The sequence below is a fragment of the Oncorhynchus gorbuscha genome, linkage group LG19, assembly GCF_021184085.1.
Source record: "Oncorhynchus gorbuscha isolate QuinsamMale2020 ecotype Even-year linkage group LG19, OgorEven_v1.0, whole genome shotgun sequence".
Classification (NCBI taxonomy): domain Eukaryota; kingdom Metazoa; phylum Chordata; class Actinopteri; order Salmoniformes; family Salmonidae; genus Oncorhynchus; species Oncorhynchus gorbuscha.
In genome coordinates, this window is record NC_060191.1 from 47,905,745 (window position 1) to 47,920,642 (window position 14,898).

A 14,898-nucleotide genomic window follows, 5' to 3' on the forward strand; every position below is an offset into this window, starting at 1 on the left:
TCGAGGTCCAACTGGCCATACAGATGACTGCACTAAAGGGAGGTCGAGGTCCAACTGGCCATACAGATGACTGCACTAAAGGGAGGTCGAGGTCCAACTGGCCATACAGATGACTGCACTAAAGGGAGGTCGACGTCCAACTGGCCATACAGATGACTGCACTAAAGGGAGGTCGACGTCCAACTGGCCATACAGATGACTGCACTAAAGGGAGGTCGACGTCCAACTGGGCATACAGATGACTGCACTAAAGGGAGGTCGACGTCCAACTGGCCATACAAATGACTGCACTAAAGTCGACGTCCAACTTGTCATACAGATGTCTGCACTAAAGGGAGGTCGACGTCCGACTGGCCATACAGATGACTGCACTAAGGTCGACGTCCAACTGGCCATACAGATGACTGCACTAAAGTCGACGTCCAACTGGCCATACAGATGACTGCACTAAAGTCGACGTCCAACTGGCCATACAGATGACTGCACTAAAGTCGACGTCCAACTGGCCATACAGATGACTGCACTAAAGTCGACGTCCAACTGGCCATACAGATGACTGCACTAAAGTCGACGTCCAACTGGCCATACAGATGACTGCACTAAAGTCGACGTCCAACTGGCCATACAGATGACTGCACTAAAGTCGACGTCCAACTGGCCATACAGATGACTGCACTAAAGTCGACGTCCAACTGGCCATACAGATGACTGCACTAAAGTCGACGTCCAACTGGCCATGCAGATGACTGCACTAAAGTCGACGTCCAACTGGCCATGCAGATGACTGCACTAAAGTCGACGTCCAACTGGCCATACAGATGACTGCACTAAAGTCGACGTCCAACTGGCCATACAGATGACTGCACTAAAGTCGACGTCCAACTGGCCATACAGATGACTGCACTAAAGTCGACGTCCAACTGGCCATACAGATGACTGCACTAAAGTCGACGTCCAACTGGCCATACAGATGACTGCACTAAAGTCGACGTCCAACTGGCCATACAGATGACTGCACTAAAGTCGACGTCCAACTGGCCATGCAGATGACTGCACTAAAGTCGACGTCCAACTGGCCATGCAGATGACTGCACTAAAGTCGACGTCCAACTGGCCATACAGATGACTGCACTAAAGTCGACGTCCAACTGGCCATACAGATGACTGCACTAAAGGGAGGTCGACGTCCAACTGGGCATACAGATGACTGCACTAAAGTCGACGTCCAACTGGCCATACAGATGACTGCACTAAAGGGAGGTCGACGTCCAACTGGCCATACAGATGACTGCACTAAAGGGAGGTCGACGTCCAACTGGCCATACAGATGACTGCACTAAAGGGAGGTCGACGTCCAACTGGCCATACAGATGACTGCACTAAAGGGAGGTCGACGTCCAACTGGCCATACAGATGACTGCACTAAAGGGAGGTCGACGTCCAACTGGCCATACAGATGACTGCACTAAAGGGAGGTCGACGTCCAACTGACCATACAGATGACTGCACTAAAGGGAGGTCGACGTCCAACTGGCCATACAGATGACTGCACTAAAGGGAGGTCGACGTCCAACTGGCCATACAGATGACTGCACTAAAGTCGACGTCCAACTGGCCATACAGATGACTGCACTAAAGTCGACGTCCAACTGGCCATACAGATGACTGCACTAAAGGGAGGTCGACGTCCAACTGGCCATACAGATGACTGCACTAAAGGGAGGTCGACGTCCAACTGGCCATACAGATGACTGCACTAAAGGGAGGTCGAGGTCCAACTGGCCATACAGATGACTGCACTAAAGGGAGGTCGAGGTCCAACTGGCCATACAGATGACTGCACTAAAGGGAGGTCGAGGTCCAACTGGCCATACAGATGACTGCACTAAAGGGAGGTCGAGGTCCAACTGGCCATACAGATGACTGCACTAAAGGGAGGTCGAGGTCCAACTGGCCATACAGATGACTGCACTAAAGGGAGGTCGACGTCCAACTGGCCATACAGATGACTGCACTAAAGGGAGGTCGACGTCCAACTGGGCATACAGATGACTGCACTAAAGGGAGGTCGACGTCCAACTGGCCATACAAATGACTGCACTAAAGTCGACGTCCAACTTGTCATACAGATGTCTGCACTAAAGGGAGGTCGACGTCCGACTGGCCATACAGATGACTGCACTAAAGGGAGGTCGACGTCCGACTGGCCATACAGATGACTGCACTAAAGTCGACGTCCAACTGGCCATGCAGATGACTGCACTAAAGTCGACGTCCAACTGGCCATACAGATGACTGCACTAAAGTGCACTAAAGTCGACGTCCAACTGGCCATACAGATGACTGCACTAAAGTCGACGTCCAACTGGCCATACAGATGACTGCACTAAAGTCGACGTCCAACTGGCCATACAGATGACTGCACTAAAAGTCGACGTCCAACTGGCCATACAGATGACTGCACTAAAGTCGACGTCCAACTGGCCATACAGATGACTGCACTAAAGTCGACGTCCAACTGGCCATACAGATGACTGCACTAAAGTCGACGTCCAACTGGCCATACAGATGACTGCACTAAAGTCGACGTCCAACTGGCCATACAGATGACTGCACTAAAGTCGACGTCCAACTGGCCATACAGATGACTGCACTAAAGTCGACGTCCAACTGGCCATACAGATGACTGCACTAAAGTCGACGTCCAACTGGCCATACAGATGACTGCACTAAAGTCGACGTCCAACTGGCCATACAGATGACTGCACTAAAGTCGACGTCCAACTGGCCATACAGATGACTGCACTAAAAAGTCGACGTCCAACTGGCCATACAGATGACTGCACTAAAGTCGACGTCCAACTGGCCATACAGATGACTGCACTAAAGTCGACGTCCAACTGGCCATACAGATGACTGCACTAAAGTCGACGTCCAACTGGCCATACAGATGACTGCACTAAAGTCGACGTCCAACTGGCCATACAGATGACTGCACTAAAGTCGACGTCCAACTGGCCATACAGATGACTGCACTAAAGGGAGGTCGACGTCCAACTGGCCATACAGATGACTGCACTAAAGGGAGGTCGACGTCCAACTGGCCATACAGATGACTGCACTAAAGGGAGGTCGACGTCCAACTGGCCATACAGATGACTGCACTAAAGGGAGGTCGACGTCCAACTGGCCATACAGATGACTGCACTAAAGGGAGGTCGAGGATAGGACTGTTGGCTCTGCAAATTTATCAAGCACTTAAGACTACACTGTACAATGTACTACACACTGTACACACACACTACAAACTGTACACACACTAAACACTGTACACACACCATATACAGACACACACTGTATGCAAAAGCAGAGGACAATTAACTGTTACAGCTATGTATCCAATTTGTGTAGCCTTTCATTACAGGACTGTAGACGACCTCTTCAAAACAAAACTGGCCCAGGAAGGCGTATGCAGCTACATTCTTCTTTTAAAAGCACAATAGGCTGGCTGCAGTTGGACAGACAGTAGACAGTCACAGTGGGAACATACAAAATCATTACCCTGGGAGATTTTAACAGCTCAAAACAGAGGGAGGGATATAAAACAGACAGAGGGAGCGATAAAGAGAAAGTGAGAGAGACAGAGAAAGGAAGAGAATTACATTGATTATAACAGAGCTCGCTGGGGAAAAATCTATAGATCATCAGCTTTACATAATGACATTACGACATAGAGCTCATGTAGCCAGGAGGACAGTGGCGCTTTACCGAAGCCATGACTCCCTGGGCGTGGCATGGGCACCAGCGACTGGCTGACCCCCTCTGGGTTTAATCTTCTGTGATCGGTCCATGGTGGACGGACAGACCTACTACTGGGTAAAACACACACTCAAACACAGCTGCACATCTTGCTAAATGAGAGTGATCAAAAAGGCGACAAAATAAAAAGCACCACTTCCCAGAACGTGAAGATACAGCCATGAGGGGAGTGCTAATTGCTAGCTGTATATAGACAACTCGTTGCAGGCTAAATGAGTGGGCTAGGGGTGTGGAGGCAGTCTCTGTGGGGTGTTTCCATCGTGTTCAGCATATGTGGTGTGGGTTAGCTGGGTGTTGGGGTGAAGGCCTGACTCTCTCTCACACATCAATGAGGTGTAAGGAGTTATGACACCACAGTGACTGTTCTTCATCATGACACACAGCTGCTTGGCACTTTCCATGTTTCTATTATCTATTCATTATGATGTGTTACTAAATATGGGCTGGGCTTTACTGGGCTACGCAGTGTGGCTGGAGATGAGTTCTAGCCTCAATTTACCAACGCTTAGTAGATATTTAAGAGGTGTGAGGTTAGTTAGGTGAGCCAATAAAGCTTGTAGAATAGTAACATTGTGTTTTTATTGAACAAGACGTGTGTGTGTGTGTGTGTGTGTGTCCCTTTAAGAGTTGTTGGGAGGTTGAGCTCCTGTAAATGAGCGAGCAACGCTTAACTAATCTTCCATGGAGGAACAGATTCCAAGATTCTTATCAGTGGCGCGATTGAGAGGAATTACAGACCGCGAGAGAAAGGGAGGGAGAGTGTCTCATGTCCCACCACCTAATCATACACTGCACACAACCTTACTGACGCCATCACACTTTAATCAAACCACCCTCCACACACACTGTTTCACAGGCCCGATCGTTAAAACAGTCATGTCATTTTAACCTTGGGGATCTTGGCTAATGATCAAGTCAAGATGATGTGAAGTGCGAGGGGTGAGGTGAAGGAGAGACGGGCTGTAGTGAAAGGGTGAAGGAGAGACGGGCTGTAGTGAAAGGGTGAAGGAGAGACGGGCTGTAGTGAAAGGGTGAAGGAGAGACGGGCTGTCGTGAAAGGGTGAAGGAGAGACGGGCTGTCGTGAAAGGGTGAAAACGGGCTGTCGTGAAAGGGTGAAGGAGAGATGGGCTGTCGTGAAAGGGTGAAGGAGAGACGGGCTGTCGTGAAAGGGTGAAGGAGAGACGGGCTGTCGTGAAAGGGTGAAGGAGAGACGGGCTGTCGTGAAAGGGTGAAGGAGAGACGGGCTGTCGTGAAAGGGTGAAGGAGAGACGGGGCAGTCGTGATAGGGTGAAGGAGAAACGGGGCAGTCGTGAAAGGGTGAAGGAGAGACGGGCTGTCGTGAAAGGGTGAAGGAGAGACGGGCTGTCGTGAAAGGGTGAAGGAGAGACGGGCTGTCGTGAAAGGGTGAAGGAGAGACGGGCTGTCGTGAAAGGGTGAAGGAGAGACGGGCTGTCGTGAAAGGGTGAAGGAGAGACGGGCTGTCGTGAAAGGGTGAAGGAGAGACGGGCTGTCGTGAAAGGGTGAAGGAGAGACGGGCTGTCGTGAAAGGGTGAAGGAGAGACGGGCTGTCGTGAAAGGGTGAAGGAGAGACGGGCTGTCGTGAAAGGGTGAAGGAGAGACTGGCTGTCGTGAAAGGATGAAGGAGAGACGGGCTGTCGTGAAAGGGTGAAGGAGAGGAGGGAAGTGAATAAACCAGCTCACAGCTGGTAAAGGGGGTATATGTGTAGCTTCACAACGGCCTTCAACAGAGCAGCATCCTAACCTCTAATTACACCACTAGGAATAGAACCTCTGAACGCCACACAGCCAGGACAGGGTGCCAGACCAGTCACCCCATAACCACTCTGCTGTCTCTGTAGTCACTCCAACATACACAAGCAGTTCTATGGGGTTTGTTGCGTCATGCTTCTTGGGTTGGAATTGTTGGGCTTTTCAGGACCAGTCACTGAGCTGTCGAGTCATACCATTGTTTCATACTGGCTCTGGTGGTTTTTGGGGTTAACTTGACCACTGGGACTACAAGGACCTACGGTAGAGTAAGAGGTTTTTGTTTTCTTCTCTTGCTCTCTCTGTGCAGTTAATTCAGAGCAAGCCGAGACTGGCCTGCAATCCTGGGTGACCAAGGGGCTCCCCTCGCTCTCTGATACTCTAAAGCAGGCAGATTTAGAGACCAACGTGGCAGTTGTTTTGATCATGAGGCTTAATGATGAAAGGCTCCTAAATTACAGCATGGAGGACTACGCTGCTGCTCACACACACACACACACACACACACACACACACACACACACACACACACACACACACACACACACACACACACACACACACACACACACACACACACACATTCACCCTGACCTTGTTAAGGTGAAGAAAAAAAGAAACGTGGCTTTTGGGGGTACTTTTACTTTTTGGGGTACCCCAACAACATCATAATTCAAAACACTTAAGGTTCATCAGGTTTGGGCTGGCATAAATGAGGTGGTAACGCACCCATGTGGCGGGGGGGGGGGGGGTGTTTGTAATGGACACTTGGGATGGAGCCACTGTGTATATTCAGGGTGTTACTATTGACAGTACTTTTTCTTCTATGGTATGGTGGTAAAGATGAGTGGTCACGGTTGCCGGCCTGTTGCTGAGCGGTTGGCCAGAACGGTGGGACCCCTGCTTTTATCTCCTGATCAATCCGGCTCCACACACACACTTATAGGCCAAAGGTCACTGAGTCAACTTTAGGTTGTCAAGGTAAACCAAGGGCGCCCCCTACAGATTGAACAGGTCATTCAGGCCAGGGCAAGAGGACATGACGAGAGGTATGAGTTGTTCTGTAATGGCCAAACAGCAGCTCTGCTAAACCTCCAAGTAGCAATCCTAAATTAAATGTGGTATTTACCTGCTTGGAGGGCACGCTATGTATGTGTGGGTGATTACTGTGTGTGCCATGTCAGAGTGATTGTGCACAATGTGTGGGTGATTACTGTGTGTGCCATGTCAAGAGTGATTGTGCACATTGTGTGGGTGATTACTGTGTGTGCCATGTCAGAGTGATTGTACACATTGTGTGGGTGATTACTGTGTGTGCCATGTCAGAGTGATTGTACACATTGTGTGGGTGATTACTGTGTGTGCCATGTCAGAGTGATTGTACACATTGTGTGGGTGATTACTGTGTGTGCCATGTCAGAGTGATTGTACACATTGTGTGGGTGATTACTGTGTGTGCCATGTCAGAGTGATTGTACACATTGTGTGGGTGATTACTGTGTGTGCCATGTCAGAGTGATTGTACACATTGTGTGGGTGATTACTGTGTGTGCCATGTCAGAGTGATTGTACACATTGTGTGGGTGATTACTGTGTGTGCCATGTCAGAGTGATTGTACACATTGTGTGGGTGATTACTGTGTGTGCCATGTCAGAGTGATTGTACACATTGTGTGGGTGATTACTGTGTGTGCCATGTCAGAGTGATTGTACACATTGTGTGGGTGATTACTGTGTGTGCCATGTCAGAGTGATTGTACACATTGTGTGGGTGATTACTGTGTGTGCCATGTCAGAGTGATTGTACACATTGTGTGGGTGATTACTGTGTGTGCCATGTCAGAGTGATTGTACACATTGTGTGGGTGATTACTGTGTGTGCCATGTCAGAGTGATTGTACACATTGTGTGGGTGATTACTGTGTGTGCCATGTCAGAGTGATTGTACACATTGTGTGGGTGATTACTGTGTGTGCCATGTCAGAGTGATTGTACACATTGTGTGGGTGATTACTGTGTGTGCCATGTCAGAGTGATTGTACACATTGTGTGGGTGATTACTGTGTGTGCCATGTCAGAGTGATTGTACACATTGTGTGGGACGCGAGCGGATGTGAAGATGTAATATATCAGTGTGTGCGTGTTGGGGATTTATTGTCACACGCATTGTCAATGTGTGCAAGGTTTGGTCTGTGCGTTTGTAAGTCATTGTTTGAGGGTGTGTATGTGTATAAAAGTATACACTTAGTTCATGTATAAAGGTGGTAAATGTGTGTTACTAAAAATAGGTGTGTGCGTGTTATAAATGTAAGCCTTTTCCCTGGGGGGTGCAGTCTAGTCAGGTCTGAAGCAGAGGCCAGAGGCATGTGAAGGATTCCTACGAGAGACTGGAGGTCACAGTAAGCACCATCACTCAGCAGCTACTTTATTAGCTGCTCCTCCACACAGACCATGCGGTGCTTTTATTTCCGGGGAGAACAATCCATAAAGGTGGGAAGACGCCAGAGCAAAATCATTTGGTGTAGATTGAGGTAAGGAAGTATCCGCGGCACTCTGGGTAAAACTGGAACACACACACACATACTGCATCCAGTATGAAGGAAGTTTTGAGGTAGTTATCATAGTCATCCAGTCATTGTACTAATGCAAGTTAGCAATAGAGGAGAGCAACATAACCTCTTCTGTTGTGAGGAGAGTAGCATAATTCAACACCTCACACACCTAAAACGGTCTGGTGTCGGACCAACATTAAGGCCTGACTGTGAGTGAGTGTGGCTACAGAAACACAAAGGGAGTGCCCCGGTGTGTGTGTGTGTGTGTGTGTGTGTGTGTGTGTGTGTGTGTGTGTGTGTGTGTGTGTGTGTGTGTGTGTGTGTGTGTGTGTGTGTGTGTGTGTGTGTGTGTGTGTGTGTGTGTGTGTGTGTGTGTGTGTGTGTGTGTGTGTGTGTGTGTGTGTGTGTGTGTGTTCACATATCAATGCATGGTTGTTGTCACTCCCACAGTGGGATGAAGTGCCATTGTCACTGCAGGGCCTACTTGATGGAGCCACTTCCATTGTGTGTTGACTGCAGGTGAGAGGATGCACCTTCAGGCACCGGCCCCACTGACTACCATTGTTCTAACACAGATACATACATCCCCACTTCATAGGCCCTATCCACCGCACTCCTACAGAAGAGGTTAAGAGGGGGGGGGACACCCTGGAGTCCTACAGAAGAGGTTAAGAGGGGGGCACCCTGGAGTCCTACAGAAGAGGTTAAGAGGGGGACACCCTGGAGTCCTACAGAAGAGATTAAGAGGGGGGGACACCCTGGAGTCCTACAGAAGAGGTTAAGAGGGTGGGTTGAGAGGGGGGGACACCCTGGAGTCCTACAGAAGAGGTTAAGAGGGAGACACCCTGGAGGCCAACAGAAGAGGTTAAGAGGGGGGGACACCCTGGAGGCCAACAGAAGAGGTTAAGAGGGAGACACCCTGGAGTCCTACAGAAGAGGTTAAGAGGGTGGGTTGAGAGGGGGAGACACCCTGGAGTCCGACAGAAGAGGTTAAGAGGGGGGACATCCTGAAGTCCAACAGAAGAGGTTAAGAGGGGGGACATCCTGAAGTCCAACAGAAGAGGTTAAGAGGGTGGGTTGAGAGGGGGACATCCTGAAGTCCAACAGAAGAGGTTAAGAGGGTGGGTTGAGAGGGGGACATCCTGAAGTCCAACAGAAGAGGTTAAGAGGGTGGGTTGAGAGGGGGGACACCCTGAAGTCCAACAGAAGAGGTTAAGAGGGTGGGTTGAGAGGGGGAGACACCCTGGAGTCCTACAGAAGAGGTTAAGAGGGTGGGTTGAGAGGGGGAGACACCCTGGAGTCCTACAGAAGAGGTTAAGAGGGGGGGGGACACCCTGGAGTCCTACAGAAGAGGTTGAGAGGGGGAGACACCCTGGAGTCCAACAGAAGAGGTTAAGAGGGGGGACATCCTGAAGTCCAACAGAAGAGGTTAAGAGGGGGGACATCCTGAAGTCCAACAGAAGAGGTTAAGAGGGTGGGTTGAGAGGGGGGACACCCTGGAGTCCTACAGAAGAGGTTAAGAGGGAGACACCCTGGAGGCCAACAGAAGAGGTTAAGAGGGGGGACACCCTGGAGGCCAACAGAAGAGGTTAAAGGGAGACACCCTGGAGTCCTACAGAAGAGGTTAAGAGGAGACACCCTGGAGTCCTACAGAAGAGGTTAAGAGGGAGACACCCTGGAGGCCAACAGAAGAGGTAAAGAGGAGACACCCTGGAGTCCTACAGAAGAGGTTAAGAGGGAGACACCCTGGAGGCCAACAGAAGAGGTTAAGAGGGAGACACCCTGGAGGCCAACAGAAGAGGTTAAGAGGGGGGACACCCTGGAGTCCTACAGAAGAGGTTAAGAGAGGGGGGCCTGGAGTCCTCCAGAAGAGGTTAAGAGGGGGACACCCTGGAGTCCTACAGAAGAGGTTAAGAGGGGGGACCCTGGAGTCCTACAGAAGAGGTTAAGAGGGGGGACCCTGGAGTCCTACAGAAGAGGTTAAGAGGGGGACACCCTGGAGTCCTACAGAAGAGGTTAAGAGGGGGGACAACCTGGAGTCCTACAGAAGAGGTTAAGAGGGGGGACACCCTGGAGTCCTACAGAAGAGGTTAAGAGGGGGGACACCCTGGAGTCCTACAGAAGAGGTTAAGGGGGGACACCCTGGAGTCCTACAGAAGAGGTTAAGAGGGGGACACCCTGGAGTCCTACAGAAGAGGTTAAGAGGGGGACACACCCTGGAGTCCTACAGAAGAGGTTAAGAGGGGGACACACCCTGGAGTCCTACAGAAGAGGTTAAGAGGGGGACACACCCTGGAGTCCTACAGAAGAGGTTAAGAGGGGGACACACCCTGGAGTCCTACAGAAGAGGTTAAGAGGGGGGGACACCCTGGAGTCCTACAGAAGAGGTTAAGAGGGGGGACACCCTGGAGTCCTACAGAAGAGGTTAAGAGGGGGGGACACCCTGGAGTCCTACAGAAGAGGTTAAGAGGGGGGACAACCTGGAGTCCGACAGAAGAGGTTAAGAGGGGGGGACATCCTGAAGTCCAACAGAAGAGGTTAAGAGGGGGACATCCTGAAGTCCAACAGAAGAGGTTAAGAGGGTGGGTTGAGAGGGGGACATCCTGAAGTCCAACAGAAGAGGTTAAGAGGGTGGGTTGAGAGGGGGGACATCCTGAAGTCCAACAGAAGAGGTTAAGAGGGTGGGTTGAGAGGGGGACACCCTGAAGTCCAACAGAAGAGGTTAAGAGGGTGGGTTGAGAGGGGGAGACACCCTGGAGTCCTACAGAAGAGTTAAGAGGGTGGGTTGAGAGGGGGAGACACCCTGGAGTCCTACAGAAGAGGTTAAGAGGGGGACACCCTGGAGTCCTACAGAAGAGGTTGAGAGGGGGAGACACCCTGGAGTCCTACAGAAGAGGTTAAGAGGGGGGGGACATCCTGAAGTCCAACAGAAGAGGTTAAGAGGGTGGGTTGAGAGGGGGGGACACCCTGGAGTCCTACAGAAGAGGTTAAGAGGGAGACACCCTGGAGGCCAACAGAAGAGGTTAAGAGGGGGGGACACCCTGGAGGCCAACAGAAGAGGTTAAAAGGGAGACACCCTGGAGTCCTACAGAAGAGGTTAAGAGGGAGACACCCTGGAGTCCTACAGAAGAGGTTAAGAGGGAGACACCCTGGAGGCCAACAGAAGAGGTAAAGAGGGAGACACCCTGGAGTCCTACAGAAGAGGTTAAGAGGGAGACACCCTGGAGGCCAACAGAAGAGGTTAAGAGGGAGACACCCTGGAGGCCAACAGAAGAGGTTAAGAGGGGGGGACACCCTGGAGTCCTACAGAAGAGGTTAAGAGAGGGGGGCCTGGAGTCCTCCAGAAGAGGTTAAGAGGGGGACACCCTGGAGTCCTACAGAAGAGGTTAAGAGGGGGGACCCTGGAGTCCTACAGAAGAGGTTAAGAGGGGGGGGACCCTGGAGTCCTACAGAAGAGGTTAAGAGGGGGACACCCTGGAGTCCTACAGAAGAGGTTAAGAGGGGGGACAACCTGGAGTCCTACAGAAGAGGTTAAGAGGGGGGACACCCTGGAGTCCTACAGAAGAGGTTAAGAGGGGGGGACACCCTGGAGTCCTACAGAAGAGGTTAAGAGGGGGGGACACCCTGGAGTCCTACAGAAGAGGTTAAGAGGGGGGACACCCTGGAGTCCTACAGAAGAGGTTAAGAGGGGGACACACCCTGGAGTCCTACAGAAGAGGTTAAGAGGGGGACACACCCTGGAGTCCTACAGAAGAGGTTAAGAGGGGGACACACCCTGGAGTCCTACAGAAGAGGTTAAGAGGGGGACACACCCTGGAGTCCTACAGAAGAGGTTAAGAGGGGGGGACACCCTGGAGTCCTACAGAAGAGGTTAAGAGGGGGGACACCCTGGAGTCCTACAGAAGAGGTTAAGAGGGGGGGACACCCTGGAGTCCTACAGAAGAGGTTAAGAGGGGGACACACCCTGGAGTCCTACAGAAGAGGTTAAGAGGGGGACACACCCTGGAGTCCTACAGAAGAGGTTAAGAGGGGGACACACCCTGGAGTCCTACAGAAGAGGTTAAGAGGGGGACACACCCTGGAGTCCTACAGAAGAGGTTAAGAGGGGGACACACCCTGGAGTCCTACAGAAGAGGTTAAGAGGGGGGGACACCCTGGAGTCCTACAGAAGAGGTTAAGAGGGGGGGACACCCTGGAGTCCTACAGAAGAGGTTAAGAGGGGGGACACCCTGGAGTCCTACAGAAGAGGTTAAGAGGGGGGGACACCCTGGAGTCCTACAGAAGAGGTTAAGACGGGGACAGGGAGGTTGTGTTCCCTTCACGTGGGTTCACACTAACATAAAAATTGTTCCTCCCTCAACTGACTTTCTTCACTACGGATGGATTGCCAAAATGTGCCTTCGAATTCCGCCTTTTCGGATTAGCATTCTTTACATCCAAAATAAATACTTTTGGTGTGTATGCCTGTGTGTGTGTTGCAGTGAGCTGTCTCCTTACCGCTGGGGTTGAATGCCATGCAGGATATGGGTTTGTCATGGGCTGGGAAGTGGGCCACAACTCCCTCTCCATCTGAGTCCTCACTCACCAGGACCTGGAACGAACGAACACACACAGAGAGGGACATTCACCACAGACTCTACACAGAGATGGACTTTCCAACTTCTAACACATGGACTTCTTGTAGATTCTTGCTGTAAGTAAAATAATGGGTAATTAATATGTTACAATCCCACTGGTAAAGAGCATTGCCACCTTGTGGATGTAATTAGCAATCATCAAAATTAACACCAGAGAGAGGATTGTTCAATCTCTCATCTCGGTCTCTCTTTCTACAATGTCACCGCAGCACTGTACCCGCCATCTGTCTTCATGTGCTGCATGACAACTAAGACTGGAATGACAAAAGACTGATCTCAGACCAGTAGCTAAGCTCAAAGTCCTCCGACTGTTCAAAAGAAATACAGTGCTGCTGAGTATGATTCTGTTCTCAGAACAGGGGCTCTGTGTGTGTGTGTAAACGTCTCTGGTCTTGAACAGATTATAACTAAGCCCAGACATGAGTCCAGGGAAGGAGTAAGAGACACAGAGAGGAGTGAGGGAGAGAGAGGTCGGTCTCATAGTGATAAATCTGGTCTAGTGTTGCATTAGTTTTAATAGGACTCAGTCCAAACACAAAACAACCTCCAAGATCAACTGAGCCTTTTTTTCCAGACTGGACTGGAGGGAGAGAGAGAGAGGAGAAAAATGAAAAGAACAAGGAAAAGGGGTGACATAAACCAGACCCATTTTATTACGTCGGAGGCACACAATGTTGTTCTGTGAAGGAATCCTGCCGAAGCCCTTTGAAACTGAGAATTAGTGTCAGGGCTACCTCTGGAGAGTAAACCTATTATACAGGAGGAGGGAGGGAGTGAGTGAGTGAGTGAGTGAGTGAGTGAGTGAGTGAGTGAGTGAGTGAGTGAGTGAGTGAGTGAGTGAGTGAGTGAGTGAGTGAGTGAGTGAGTGAGTGAGTGAGTGAGTGAGTGATAAAGAGGGGTCACCACTTCCAACAAAGGGGTCAACAAACTAGGTGAGTGATGTGGCAAGAAAACAATGCCATTACCTGAAGTCACAACAATTCTCCCTCCCATCCCTCCTCTCCTCTCTCCCTCCCTCCCTCCCTCCCATCCCTCCTCTCCCCTATCTGTGTTTATGTGTAGTGTAGGGTTACTGTATAATGGCCGGGGACACAGTGCAGACCTGCTTCTGCGGGGTTTATCCCCGGTCTGGAGGAGCCCTCAGGAAACTGAGGTACATGAACACACACACAAACACATCCAGGCACACAGACACACACACAGCACTGGCATACAGCGTACTGCAATAAAGGCACAGTACGGATTTATAGTAGCCTTATGCCCTCATACAGAGCGACTTACCCAAATATCGTGTGAGCATTACACAGGCACCCTTTCATTTGCACTAAGGGAGCTAGGAAGAGAGGAGCGTGGTAGACAGAGGACGGATACAGGCATCTTGTGAGGTTACTGCTGATGATGAGCAGTGCATTCATTTAGTCTCCACACTGCTTAAAAAAGCTGGCGCTGTGGCAAAGGCCGAGCTGTGAAAATATGTGAGCAAGCAAAATAAATCCCACCTTAGGCCCCGAGGTACTGTCAGTTGCGTGTGTGGGGTGGGCTCCTGTGTTTGCTCTAGCAGAGGATAAAAAAATGTTTAACCTGGGAGGTTTCTCACCGCACCACAAAACCCAAAGGTGTATTTACGGAGGTCAGAAAGGACAAGAAAAGGGGGGAGGGAAGAGAGGATGGGAAGAGAGGAGAGAGAATCTGTTCTGATTGAGCCTGAGGGTGTAAAAGGGCGTTGTATGTGAGACGTGTTAATATGTAGGGCTGTGGCCCAATAAATGTGACACTGTTAAAGACACTGTACAAGGAAATGGACACCTGGGAATGTTTTCTGGTTTCCCACAACGCACCAGTAAAAAACACTTCTCACTCTGATGAGAGAATGTCTAGAGACAGAGTTCAGTTTGGGGCAAACTAAGAACAGCTGTGCTAAGACAATATGTGGATTTATGTAACTTAAAGAGAAATCATTAATGTGGTTCATTTCATTTCTATGACCTGGCCTTCACCTGGGACATGTGCCAGAAGCAGGAAGAGACTCATTACCATGATGTATCTAGCAGCCAGTGGCAGAGTTATGTTGGGCCCGTTTATAAGGTAGTGATGACATCATCATCAGGTGAGAATTATTGTT

General features: G+C 50.4%; 1 protein-coding gene across 6 annotated transcripts in view; it reads right to left on the bottom strand.

Moving 5' to 3' along the window:
* Positions 1–14,898, bottom strand: part of LOC124005537 (BCAS3 microtubule associated cell migration factor-like) — a 368,286-nt gene that overhangs the window by 304,722 nt on the left and 48,666 nt on the right. For all 6 annotated transcript variants that reach the window (XM_046314898.1, XM_046314900.1, XM_046314901.1 and 3 more), the window contains exon 13: positions 12,637–12,730. In XM_046314898.1, coding sequence (XP_046170854.1) covers positions 12,637–12,730 — 94 coding nt within the window. The remainder of the gene's footprint in view (positions 1–12,636; positions 12,731–14,898) is intronic.